Source organism: Rousettus aegyptiacus, unplaced genomic scaffold (genome assembly GCF_014176215.1).
Source record: "Rousettus aegyptiacus isolate mRouAeg1 unplaced genomic scaffold, mRouAeg1.p scaffold_m13_p_12, whole genome shotgun sequence".
NCBI classification, from domain to species: domain Eukaryota; kingdom Metazoa; phylum Chordata; class Mammalia; order Chiroptera; family Pteropodidae; genus Rousettus; species Rousettus aegyptiacus.
In genome coordinates, this window is record NW_023416287.1 from 64,860,418 (window position 1) to 64,875,006 (window position 14,589).

General features: G+C 31.6%; 1 protein-coding gene across 1 annotated transcript in view; it reads right to left on the bottom strand.

The window, feature by feature from the left end:
• CCDC178 (coiled-coil domain containing 178) overlaps positions 1–14,589 on the bottom strand; it is a 310,727-nt gene that overhangs the window by 202,309 nt on the left and 93,829 nt on the right. Inside the window, exons 15-19 of the mRNA XM_036229026.1 lie at positions 12,842–12,904; positions 11,645–11,806; positions 9,965–10,078; positions 4,347–4,492; positions 127–286 (exon numbers count right to left, since the gene is read on the bottom strand). Of these exons, the coding sequence (XP_036084919.1) occupies positions 127–286; positions 4,347–4,492; positions 9,965–10,078; positions 11,645–11,806; positions 12,842–12,904 (645 nt within the window). The remainder of the gene's footprint in view (positions 1–126; positions 287–4,346; positions 4,493–9,964; positions 10,079–11,644; positions 11,807–12,841; positions 12,905–14,589) is intronic.

Consider the following 14,589-nt stretch of genomic DNA (forward strand, 5'->3'; position numbering starts at 1 on the left):
GATTCATTTTTAAAATCTAAACATCTTTGCTACTTTAAGATAAAAAAATGAATGCCTCAAACTAGCTGCTATTTTGACTATCACTACATTTTTTCGATCTAAAATAGTCAAACATATAATACTCACTTTAATATCTTTCAGAGTTTTTTGCCTCATGGCAACAAGAGTCCCAAATCTCTGCTCCTCCTCAGATATTCTCTCTCTACAGGCTTTTTGCTCACTTATGAGATGATCATACACAGCTTGTGCATGTTCCTTTTTAAATCTGATAGTTAAAAATTGTTCCCTGTGAAGAAAGAATTACAATTACCACTAGCTTACATTTTATTTTCTAAAATAAACTTATGAAACATTTTAAAAGAACCAATATTGAAAAATCGTAGAACCCGAAGGACTTTGGAACAATTCCCTAGTTCCTTTCCATAGGCCTAGCTCTATGGATCTCCATCTAAATGACTCATGTAGAACATCTCTGGAGAAATTTAGTGGATTCGTTGCTTGCCAACTCGGCATGCCTCTGTTTTGTTGTCATTCCAAAAGAACCCTTCCTCCATGCAGCATGTAACTCCAAGGATACATTCTCATTAGATTAAGTCAACCAGAACATGGCTAATTATACAGGAGTGAGTATATATATTAAGATAGGCCAATAAGATGAAAGGTGAAGACCTAATTCCATGTAGAAGAGGCTAAAGTCCACTAAAGGTAGTCATGTTTTCAAATTTGCTGACAATAGCAATAGTAGAGAGAGAAAAAATGAGTACCTACTGTTGAGCTGCTGAATCAACCAACCCTGCAGCTTACCTTACTCATCAGTCTCCTGTTACCTAAGATGACACATTCTCCTACTGTTTAAGCTGGTGTGTGAAAGTTTGTGTGTGAGTATGTGTGTGCATGTGTGTGTATTTTGTCTTAAGTATATCTTGACACAGATGAAATAATTTTTTTGTTGAAATAAGTAGTAAAGTAAAAAACAATACTGGTAGAATAAGCATTAAAAAGTGGTTAATGCATACTGCCAAAATAAGTATTCTTTATAAATAATTTCCATAGTTAATCAGCAATCCAGAATCCAGAGTAAGCAGAGCTGCAAAATCTCAGCACATTCTTATGTTATCCACATTCATTTTGATCTCTGATTCATTTGCACAGTTAGCTATAAAGGCAGGACTAAAATTTCTGAGGGATAAAATGTTAAAGTGCTTTAAATATAATCTCTCATTTAATACAACCACAACCCTATGAAATAATAATTATAGCAACTTACAGATGAGGAATCTAAACTTCAGCATAATTAGTTTGTATAAGCCAATTCGTGAGTGACGGAACCAGAATTCAAGTCCAGTTCTGTCTTGCACTGTTTGATTCAGCAGCTCAACATTACTCTTTTTTTTTCTCTCTCCACTATGATTGTTCAGTAAATTTAAGACCATGATTCTTTATTCACATTTTTTAGATATGATCCCCTCCTAAATAAAATAAGGTCCTTCTATTTCATCTGTTTTTCCCATTTTTCCACTTTATCATTCATACAAATATCATCCAAAAGTCTTGTATGATGTCCTATATAAGTATTCTCTAATAGTGCCATTGTGGAGCACAGGCAAACAATGAAAATCATACAGAGAGGAGCTGCAATGACAAAAAATCAATAAATTCTTAGTTATTCTCAGCAAACATCACTATATCTTGACCACATATACTTTATTCTCTGTACTAAGCATTTTGCTATTAGATTGTATTTAATACAGCATTTTATTAATTTTATATATACATTATACAAGTTTTTATGTATATGTATGCATATAAATTATGTTTCTTTTATCATATTCATAAAAAGAACAAATTCTTATGTCCTATGGATCTTGGTTTGGATCCGTTCACTTTCTATTTAAGAAAATTAAGTGAGAGCCGAGAGTAGCTTTGATTGCTATTATTTTTGCCACCACATTTTAATTGTTTTACATTTGCAAGGTTTGTCTCCCTAAAAATATCTTCAGACACTTTAAGGTACACTTTCCCATTTGCATTTCTTTGTCCTTCTTTGTCCCTGGCACTAGGCACTATATGGATTCTTAACAAATAACGATTAACTTGATATAGTCACCTACTGACAGTACCAGTAGATTATTCCTAATAGTCATGTGCCACTTAACAACAGGGATATGTTCTGAGAAATACATTATTAGGTGATTTTCTGATTGTGCAAACTTCAGAGTGCACTTACATGAACCTACTACACACCTACGCTATATGGTGCAGCCTATTGCTCTTAGGCTACAAGCCTGTACAGCATGTTACTGTAGTAGACAATACAAGATTAAATAGAGCATAAGAGAAAAATGATGTGATCAAGAGATGAGGCCAACACGAGATGTGAGAAGCTGATGCTGATGAAACGCAGCATACCGTTGTTTAACAGACTTTTTTTTTTATAAGTAGAAAGAGTATACCCTAAAATAATAATAGAAACTGTATTATAGCAATTACGTAAACCAGCAACAGTCATTTGTTATCATTATCAAGTATTATGTACATAACTGTATTTGCCATACTTTTATAGGCCTGGCAGTGCAGTAGGGTGGTTTACACCAGTATCATCACAAACACACGAATAATGTGTTGTACTACGACTTTAGGATGGATACGATGTCAGTAGAGATAGGAACGTTTCGGCTCCATTATAACCTTATGGGATCACTGTTGTATGTGGAGTCAGTCATTGACTGAAACACCATTATGCAGTACAGCACTATACATGTACTGTGTATGGTTATGTGCAACAATCTTCCTTTCCAATGCTAGTTTAGGGAATCAGTATGTACAGTTGAAAGAGCACACACTTTGGAACAGGACGAACTTAACCTAGTTCTACCACAAGTTAGTTGTACATTCTTAAGGCAACAGTTTAATTTCCTTGAGTTTCTGCTTCCTCAGCATTCACATGGGAATGTTAGCACATAATTTAAGAATTTTCTGTGAGAACTGGATGAGATAAGGTATATATATTGCCTGCAAAGTGCCTGGCACATTAGGAAGATAATCAATGGTAGCTTTAAATATTATTTGACATTATCCAATATCATCCCTGTTAATTAACATATTTGTAAATAACACTACAGTGTCAGCTATTCTTTTTCTTCTTTTCTTGGGGAAAAGGCAGAGTTTTGTTAAATTTAGAGAGAACACTGATTCACTAGGACATGGTGACCATTTTTGTCTCAAATGCAATATAGTCTAGCCAAGGGATAGAAGAAACTGTTAGGATTGAAATGATAACTATCTTGAAGAAAAAAATTCTTCAGCTCCTGAATTAGATGTTTATAAGTTAAATGTGAATTATGTAATTTTGGGCTTATCCCTTTGTCCCCCAAAATATTCTTACAGATATTAAACAATGTAACTAAATATCTTTCAAAGAACATAATGTTTCCTTGTTTTTTTCCATGATATGCTGAATATGATTTAGTCTTTTTCAGACAAAGCTGTATGATCATTTTGAAAATAAGCTTTTACCTTGTGGTGATAGCTAAACAAATCCTTGCTGAGTCCACTGACTTGACTCTAGTAAGGTATATGGTATTAGACTATGCATAATTGTTTCTCTGACACTTTATCCCTTAAGTGCTATGATTTTGCTAATATCAAAATATTAACTTTCTTTCTATATTTAAATTAAAGTATAATTCCTAAATGTGACTAATGCATATTCCCTCAATAGCCCTCCAAGTCCTGTTCTCAGTGTACTACGGAATAGGAAATGAGAACCAAGATGAGTAAAGGAAGAGTGTTTAAGTTCTAAGTGAGGGTCTATGAATATGCTCAGGGTCTTAGAGCATGATCATTCTCTGAATGATCATTAACCCTTGTTAGGGATGGTCCTGACTAATAAGGACACTGACTAAGAGACTTTTGTAAACAATAAATGTGAATAAACTAGATGAGATTTTGTAGAATACCTATTTCTAAACTCTTACCTCAAAAGTTATCAAAAATGTTTGGCTGACAAACTATATATTATTAACCATGTCACATAAGTGAGAAATACAGAAATTTGTGGGAAGGATTATTAATTTCATACGAAATAAAAGTTCTTATACTTGGAAAAAGAGAAGCATTCTCAGTTATTCAAATAAAAATAAACCCAGAGGAGCAATAAAAAATGAAAGCAATTTATGATTTTTTTAAACCAGAATTATCCAATATCACAATGTATGTTCCACATCAAACTATGATAGAAAATATAGATCATTTTAGGAATAAATTTTAAATATGGAAATTTGATTTTTCTCTTTTATAAATAACATATTAAACATTTAATATTTTGATACTATTTAAGTACTTACTTTAAATTTTCAAGTATCTGTTCCAAATTTTTCTTTTCCTTTTCTTTTTCGTCTAGGTTATCATTCAACTTACTTATTTTTTCTTGATAAACAATTGTTTTACTTTTAGCGGTCTTTATTTCATTAAAAATTATTGAGCATTTTTCCTGGAAAATAAATTCAAGGATGTTTCATTTTAAATCCTTTAATTTTTAAATCCTTGTGATTTAAGGACACAATTACATTTGGCCATGTAAACAATCAAAAGCAAATAGCAACTTCTTAACAATATAAGTAATAACTTAGGTTTACGTTCGCTCTCCCATTGTCACGTGTGATGAAATTGTCTAAAAGATTGGTTAAAACTATTCTCTCTCCCTTCATCTTTCTCTCCCTCTCTCCCTCTGTTCTTTGTACTGACTTGTTCCCTCTCTCACACATTTACATGAACATCTTAAAGACATGTCTTTTCAAGATGCACACTGATTTTCAAACATGTACACTGAAGGTAGACATGAATATTCTGATCTTTCAAAAAAGATGCCAGTATAGCTTATCATGGCTGGCCTATGCAACTCTAGATTGGAGGTTTGATTTTGCATGATCCCTGCATGTCAGCTAACTAATTTACTGACTGGGTGGACTAACTTACTGAATATCATTCTTCAAGTGTGGTGTTGATTCTAGTTAGGGCTACTCTTCCAACTGATTCCACAAATCTCAACTGCTCCTTTTGCTCCTATTTTCCTTCTTTTTTTCTCATATGCTTCCCAATTCTTTCTCTAATAGATTTTAACAAAAATAGTTAATCTTTTATATTTGTTTTCCTATAAAAATCTGCTGTTTGTTCAAGATTTTGAACATTGGGTACTGTATTTGAATTTCCATATCCTTCCTGTTTTCTTTCTTTTTTTCTGAAGTTCTAAAATTTTCCTACTGATAAATGATTTTTTTTTTTTTTTACATATCAGAATATAGTTGAAAGATGGCTGACTGGGATTCTTCTATGGGCCCTGTAGGATATTATGTTATTAGTCGGAATAAAGTCAACCTAAAAAAAAAAGTGTGGAGATCTATGCACTGCTATGTTCATGGCAGCACTATTCACAATAGCCAAGATATCGAAGAAACCTAAATGCCCATTAATGGATGACTAGATAAAGAAGTTATAGTTCATATATATAATGGATATTACTCAGCCATAAGAAAAAATGAAATCTTACCATTCGCAATGACATGGATAGACCTAGAGGTTATTATGCTAAGTGAAATAAGTCAAAGAAAGAGAAATACCATATGATTTCACTTATATGTGGAATCTATGGAACAAAAAGAACAAACTAATAAAAAACAGACTCATAAATATAGAGGACAATCTGGTGATGGCCAGAGGGGAAGTGGGTTGGGGAGCTGGGAGAAAGGGATGAAGGGTTAAAGAAGTACAAATTAGTAGTTGATAGATGGTCACAGGGATGGGGAGCACGGCATAGAGAATGCAGTCGGCATTAATGTAATGGCTAGATGGAGAGCCAGAAGAAAGAGCAATCAGGGGATTGATTAATAAACTGTATAAATGTCTAACCAATATACTGTATATTTGAAACTAAGAGTTTTTAAAATTAAAAAATTTTTAAAAAGTGTGGAGAGGCACAAGTCTGTTTGATTAAATAGGTAGGGGTCAGAGAGAGCGGGCAGCTTTCAGGACAACATGCTATCTATTGCTAAACTTGACTTTCAAGTAAGATTCCATAATTCATGCCTTAATCTTGAATAAAGATTTTCACAGGAAACTGAGAAGTCTTCAGAAACAATGGTTTTCAACAACTTAGACCCTACCAGCCAATTCAGCAGTGCTGGAGGTAGGGCCAGAGGATTCTATACTAAAGGAAAAAAAGAGATAGTGTGTTTCCTGCAGACAGCAGTGAAAAACAAAAGTTGTATTTTGATGCCTATAATAGGTACCCCAAGTGAGGCTTTGCTAAATGTGAGCAGTGTATCCCCTTCCATGGCATCAAAAATATCAGAGACATCCCCATAGTGAGCTGGATCTGGAGAGGAGAAACTATTAGATGCCATATGTCGGGACTACATATCTACGTATCTTGAATGAGCAAAAGCTTGGAGATTCCAAGAGCCATTTATAAGTCTTCTGATGAACCCTGAAGTGTCACCAGAGCAGATAGGAATAGAGGAATGAAACAGGACATTTATAATTTTACCATTCTTTGGCTTATTTTTTCTCTAGCCTAGTTAACAAAGGTTTCAGCAATTTGGAGGCTTTCCACCGAAAGGTACTTTTATGTCCAGACATGAAAGGGTTTGGAAATCTGAATTGTAGTTAATTAATGTTTTACTATACATAAAATTTTTCATTATTTCCTTACATCAAAAACTTTCAAACCACATATTTTAAAAATATGAGTTAATAAAAATTATATTCAGATTCTAAATTATTAATGTGAGATTACATTTTTAATCTTTATTAAAATTTAATAAGTATATTTTTATGTTATCTAGATGTAATAAGCTAAAATTCTACACTAAGACTTAAATTGAGGCTAAAAGCAGTAAAAATTCTGTAGTACTGGTTAGTTTGGCCCATAATGGAGATACTTACACACAGTAAAAAATAAAATTATTTGTCTTAGAACTTAAATTTTTACTGTTTGTACACCAATCAGCATAATAAGTACTTAACAAATGCTATTAGTCATGTTTGATATTATAACAGATTGCAAGTTTCTTTAGAATGTAGTTCATTAGCATAGCTCACGAGATGTTTCTTCATTTGGGAACTGCCTGTCTCACTAGCTTTCTCTCTTTTCACTCTTAAAATAGGTGTCCTGCTCTCTGCCTATACCTTCTACTTGCCATTCCACAAACATATAGCATTCTCCCATGATCTCTTTGCTTTGTAAACACAGTCTCTGTTTTTAAAATGCCCTTAATCTCGTTTTTTCATCAAGTTAAAAATATAATAATAATAATAACAATATTGGAAACCACTTGTTAAATACCTCCAGTGCCAAATTATTCTTTTAAGCTTTTTGTGCATATTTCCTCTATTCTCTTTAATATTATGGCAAGTCAAGTATCCAACATCCATTTACTCCACTAGTAATTCTCATGTTTAGACATCACCTCTTCTGACAAACCTTCCCTAGTTCCCTCAGTTCATTTGGATTTCCTCCATCATGATTTTCCCGTACCTCATTATTCTGCTGTCATGGCTCTGCTTACCATATATTAATGCTATCTGTTTCTTTTTCTGCTCCCCAACAAGATGATGTGCTTCTTGAGCTAACCAAGTTCTCCTTTTACTTCCCAACCTCCAACAACTCACAACAATATTTAATACATTTAAAGTGCTCAGTAGTAATTGGAAAGACAAATTAATTTGAAGGACTAATAAAATAGACCTTTCTTCTCTAAATTTCCTACTCCTAGTACTTTCTATAATATTGAGCATGCACATATATACACACACAAAAATAGTATTCAGCCATATTTTTCTTGGAATGTGTTTATATTTGTTAGATATGTCACTTTGGGCAATTTTTAGTTAATATTTTTGAAATATTTGGGTATGGACCAAAATACTGTGATGGCTTTCTATTGTAGTGTTGAACACATATGTTTTATCATTTGTGACATGTTACAAGTAATTTGCTATCAATAACAGTAGTGTGCTAAGCAGTAAGAGGGGTTATGAATGTTTTGTTCCTTATTTTAATGGAAATGGCTTTCATGTTTCATCGTTAAGTATGATATTTGATGGAAAATACTGGCAGACACACTATAACACTTTATCAAAGTACGGATATTTTCATTCTATTTCTAGACACTTAAGAGTCATTTTAAAAATCATTAGTGGCTATAGAGTTTTATCAATTATTTTAAGCTAATTGTCTATCATTTGTTTCTACTGAATCATCTTCACACTCTTCGAAAATCTTATTTTGCATAGTATATTCTTTTTAGCACATTGTTAAATTCAATTACTGATATATTTAGGAATTTATATATAAGTGGGATCACCTATAGATTTTTTTTTATGCTAATGTTTTTCATTTATGGTTTCAAGGTTATATTATTATAGAATGAATTTAATAGCTTTCCATTCTTTCTTATGCTGTGTATCTGGCCTTTTTCAGGAAGGCCAGTAAAATATCTGAGTTTGTTCTTGCCTTCAGTGGTAGAATTTGGACAAATCAAATTTATTCTATAATAACTGATGTATTATTGTGGGTTGATTTTTCACTTCACCCAGTTTTCACTTTTTTATTAATAAACTTTATACTTAATCTAAATTTTTAAAACAAACTTGTTATGCAAAACAGCATTCTTTCCTTTACTTCTGTATATAATCGTGTCATTTTAAAATTTTCCTATGGCTGTTAATTTCTATTTTCTCTCTTTTGCTCTTAGTACATATGCAAAATATTTTTGGTTTTTCTTACCATAATAACATATTGGTAACAACAAAGTATTATCTTGGCTTATTTCATAAATGTTGCTGTATAATTATCATCGGTCATTTATAAATAAATGGTAATTTGTATTTCTATATTCCTAACACAGAAGCAAATTAATAATAAATTGTGATTTAAAGAATATTTCCAGTAGTCCATGTAATTATTTTCTTTTGGCTATATCTTATGTTACTGAGTTCTGATTTTACTTCATTGTGGTCAATAAAAGTAACCTGTAAGCTTGAATCAGTATAATGTAATGGTCAGAGCGTGGATGCCAGTGCCAGCGCCGGATACAGTGAATCTAAACTCCACAGTGATGAGCTAAGTGAAACTGAACAAGCTAATTAAAAAACAAGGCCTCAGATGCTTCAACTATAGAATGGAGATAAGAATAACATACTCTTCATAGAGTCATCATGAATATGAAATAAGTTAATGTTTGAGCACTTAGAACAATGCCTGCATATAGAAAACATGCAATATATTAATAATGTTATTGTTATTATAAATATTATTATTTTCCTCAGTAATATTTATATTTATTCTGTGGCCCGCCACAGGGAAAACCTTTTAAAAATAATATAATCATGTCTCTATCTCATAGCCCACATGCTGTCTACCCACAAATCCTATTGGGCTACTTCTAAAATATATTAGACATGTTTTATATAGCAAGTTAAAGACAACGCCCTATCTCCACTTCCACAATTCCAATGATTCTCTAAAGATAGAATATTAGATGTAAGCGTTTTCGGGTAGTAAATATTTCTAATTTGGAAAAAAACCCTGAACCATTTTGATACATAGCCATTTGTTCATGCTGCCTACATACCAACTTGAGGGTAAAATTTAGATATCAGATATTAACAAATGTTTCAGTCTACAGATTGGTCTCATTTGTTGAAACATGGTCCTATGTAGTACACTACAAATTTCTACCCCTGGTTTGTAGGAAAGGTAATGGGAGAGACACTAATCAATGGGGAAGGCAGTGTAAGAGAGAGACAATGGACACACAGAGACTGTGTGTGCACATGCAGAATCGATTTAGTGTAATCAATTAGAAACCAGGGGCATACATCTAAAATGAAATTTATTTGAATAGTTTTCATTGACATAAATAGGGTGTAAATTCAAAAATCTTTTTCATACTAAATTTCTTACCTTAGCTTCTGTTAGTGCTTCTTGGGTTTCTTTCCCTTTTCTTAGCAATTTTTTCTTTGTTTTTTTCACTTTTTTTTTAACATACTTTCTCTTCTCGATTATATGAGTTAGCACCTAGAAGACATTTAGAAATTAAGATGTGTAGCATTTGTAGTCTAATTATCCTGGTTTAGATCAAATAGTTCCCAAGTGACTATTTTAATAATAATAATATATATTTTGTTATAAAGAGAAAGGACCAACACACACGAATTACAGAAACACATGTTGATTCCCACAATACAAATATTCCATTTTAATTACCTGATAAGACCAAAATCTTATAAATTTTAGCTAAGTAACAAACACTAATAAACTTACATAGGAATTATAAATTTACATCACAATATTTAAAATATTTTAACCAAAATTAAAACTCTAAATAAAAATGGTCAGTAATCATTACAGAAAGTGCATAAAAACTTATTTTTTCCAAGATTTATGCTAAATTAATAGTCCTTACAGTTTATAAACTGTTAAATATAATAAAATCAAAAATGATTACTGAACTACAAGAAGATACAAAACAATGGCTATTATACAATAAGGGAAATAAAGTCATTAATCTTTTCTGGAATTCATTCTCATACTGAGATGATTATACTGAGGCTTTTCATGCAATTAATAAATTTCCATCATTAATGTAAGGAGGAGCCATTATTAAAATCATTTATCTCACTAGGTGTTAGTACTAGTTATATATTCATTACATAAGCTCGAGGATAAGCAGTTAGAAGCCCTAAGCAGCGTAATATACTCATAATTTGTTGTTTCCATGCTTTATGGCCTTGTACACATTGCTTCATGCATTTAGTCACAAGTTTTCTGAAGTCTATGGTACAGATAAACTCTCTTGCCTATTTCATAGGGAAGCTCTGAAGATCAAAATAAACTTTCATAATAGGAACACTTAAATCACATGTTTTTAAATAAAGAAACTTTGAAAATTATTAAAGACTAAGGATATAAAGTTACATCAGAATTTGCAATGAAAAAAAAAATCCTGTTGTCAAAATGACCCAAATGAATAATATGTACGTACTACCTGCAGCTAAAGACAAGAATGTATAACTCTTACCACACCCTCTACTTCTCCAAAAGACTAACGACATGATGTATACATATTTTCTACTAAATTTATCTTTGGGAAGGGCTAGTAATATCAGTTACTGCCATGAACTTGTTTTTTTGAAAATATTTTATCAACATTTGCTTTATTTTTTATCCTGTTTTCTACGAGAATCAAAAATTTACCATGAAAATGTCAAGATGCATTATATTTTATATTTGAGTAACTATAACTTCAGCATTATATTAATGAGCAGTGAAGATTTCAAATAAAATTTACCATAGTGGGCAATCACACCAAATAAATCACTACTCATCCATTTGAAAACTACTTTTGCTAAGTACACTTAAGATAGAGTATAGGGTTCCAGGTAATAGCATTAATAGTCTTGCTGCATAATTCCACTGCAAATTATTTGTGTGGTCAATGATATAGTTACTTATTTCATCCATAATTTTATGTCTTCCTATGTGAAATCATAATTTTCCAAGTAGTAAAGTAAAATTATATATATATGAGTTATCAACCTAAATATTCCTGCAAAAGTTTCTAGATTAATTATAAATGCATACACCAGAATGTTCTTCATGGACAGTTTTCATTCTTTCTGCATCTTCTTCCATTTGAAGCAAAGGTTCCTCTATTTCTGCCAGTATTTGGGAATATATTGCTTTCTTTTTCAAAAGGTCTTGCTTCTCAAGTGCCAGTTCTTCTTGAACATGAAACAGTCTTTTCTGCCAATAAAGATTTAAAAAAATTCATTCAGTTATTAATTATCTAGTCATTTATTGAGTATCTTGTGCCAGGCAGTAATATTTACTGTTATTTGAAAATCAAAAAAATAAATGTCACCATAAAAATAGGTATGAATATTGCATATTTAAAGATTGCACAGTTATTATTTATGAAAATGACGAGAGAAAATTAAACATTCTTAAGTAAGTAGTGGAAGATAAAGTTAGAGAACACACTAACAACAAATATTGAAATGCATATAAATCTCGAAATCTAAGACAAAATAAAACCAATGACCAAGAAATTAATAACAAAATATTAAACAAAGGTATCAAAAAGTACAGAATTATTGAATATACATAAAACAATTAGGAAATTTGGCATTTGCAAAACTTGTGTTTGCTTCAAAGAAGACCAGAGATGCAGATAATCTCAAGTAATATTTAAAAATAACACTGTTTTGAATTGTTTTGCCTCTTATATTTATTTTCTTATAATTTCAAATATTTATATATTTTTGAAGGGGAGGCATTCTAGAAAGATGCCAAGGATCAAAATACTCAACCTGGTTTCCAAAGGATTTGCAGGTGGTGTAGATAAAGATAAAAAAATTAAAATTTATTTTACTAGCCACAATGCCTTAGTTTCAGCTTCTTTTTATACAGAAAAAGCAGCATTTTTTTTCCCAGTGTTAAATAAAGATATTCAATTGAAAGACACTAAAAGTAAAAAAACATATCATCAGCAAGCAAACCAAGAGACACTTAGGAATAATATCCCATTGCCCTTTTACTAGGCTGGCAGAAATTCCCATTAAGCCACAAAATGAGATATGTGTATGAGAGGTCAGTTTCTTTATGCATGATTAGACACTGCTAGTCATACACAGAGGGCAACTGCCGTCAGCTAAGGAGAGAAAATTGCTGGCTTGCAAACCAAGTAGGAAAAAGATGCCACATTACAGACAAATTTAAAGTGTTAAGTAAGATGCAAATTAAAGGAAGAATAAAATATTAAAAGCAAATTAGGATTACCTGAATCAACATTCCATTAGCCACTTCACTTCGAGTTTGTCTTTTCAAGAACTCTTCTCTACCCTATAAATTATCAAATTTTTTAAAAAGTAGGTTTTATTTTCAGAATATCAGAAAACTTATGTTACATATAATAGAGTGTAAAATATTCATTACAAATTGGGTATTATTTTAAAAAAGCCTGCTATTATTTGATGTAGTTAGTAAATGCTTTAAGGCTACGAAATAAGTGCACAATTTCCAGTTCAATTCGCTTAGTACTTTATAACCTTGAAGTAAAATATCAAAGTAATCAAAAAGGGGAAAACTAGACAGTCTTCAATTCCTCTTTTTAAAAACTATCAATTTGTTTTTAATATTACATTCAAGAATGAGCAGATTCAACTTTGAAAATGAACAAGATACAATCCAAGTTTGAAGTCTGCAAAATGTGATCAGATTCTCCATTTGGCTAGAACAATTCCTCCCCCCACCCCTTTTGCTGTTCTTTTTAAAAAAATTATTCCTTAAAAGTTAGTGGGCAAAAAATATTTGGAAAAATCTTATTCCTGTTACTTGGATAAAGAGTGCTTAAACTCTTCACAGTTGTATCACACATTATCCACAACCAGATTTGGAAATAACTCCAATGTTCTTTCTGCTTTGGAATCATACCTTGGAACCCCTTATTTGAGGGAGGCATTGGACTGGATTTAGGTTTTCCTCCATATTCAAAAGAGATGTATAGCTTTGCAGAGAGGTACAGTGGAGGTTTCAAAATGTCTCTAATATCCCTCCTTCATTACAGAAGCCCTCATTATACCACAGGGTCTACAGGGACAATATAAAGGAACAACTCAATATGTCTCCTCTACAACTCATGCTTTTCTTGGTTTAGCAACCCATCAAAAATTATGCTCTCCTAAAGTAAAAAAATAAATAAATAAATAAATAAATAAATGTGACAGGGAAAGCAAAAAATAAAAAAATTAAAAAAATTAAAAAGAAATGTGACAGAGAAAGCAATAACTTTAATATATCACTTCCCCTACAAATGTACCTATGTCTAAAGCCAATTTATACAATGATACATTTTGATAATTTAAATAAAATTAGTTGTCTCTTCTAACATGACAACAGATATAGTGGTTTTATCAATTTTTAAAATATTTAATCAAAAGGGAGCCAAATTAAAAGTGCCTCTATAGACTGGAGAAAAAATATCATTTCAAAAGAGTGTTACATTTGACCTTTGTCTGAAACTTGATTGAAAAAGTGTGTGTGTGTGTGTGTGTGTACTGAGGAGATGAGTTGTACCAGATTATGTAGGATCTTTAAGGCACAGCAAGAAAATTAGTGAAGGATGTTAAGCAAGGTGTGTGTTTTAGAATGGTCACTTTAGCTGCAATATGGATTGCTTAGTTTGTTTTTCCTTAAAATTCATTCATCCTCTGAAGTTTTTTTTAAAATTGTCAACCAATAAGAGAGTGATCTGTTGTATAAATGAATTTAAGTTCCTGAACTTAAAGATATTAATATGTAAAAAGAATATGTAGATGTAAGGCTAATAAAAACTGTAGGCAGCATAAGAGCAATCATAATAAATGGATTAGGAGCCTGAAGCTACAAGAGTAAAACAATTAAATTTCTTTTAAAAGAAGGGAAAGAGTCCCTAGAAATTTTGAAATCTGTGCATTTGTGCAAAACCAACTCAATCTGTTACCAGTTCTGTTACCAATGGTCAAATACACACTCTCCACAGGAAAAAT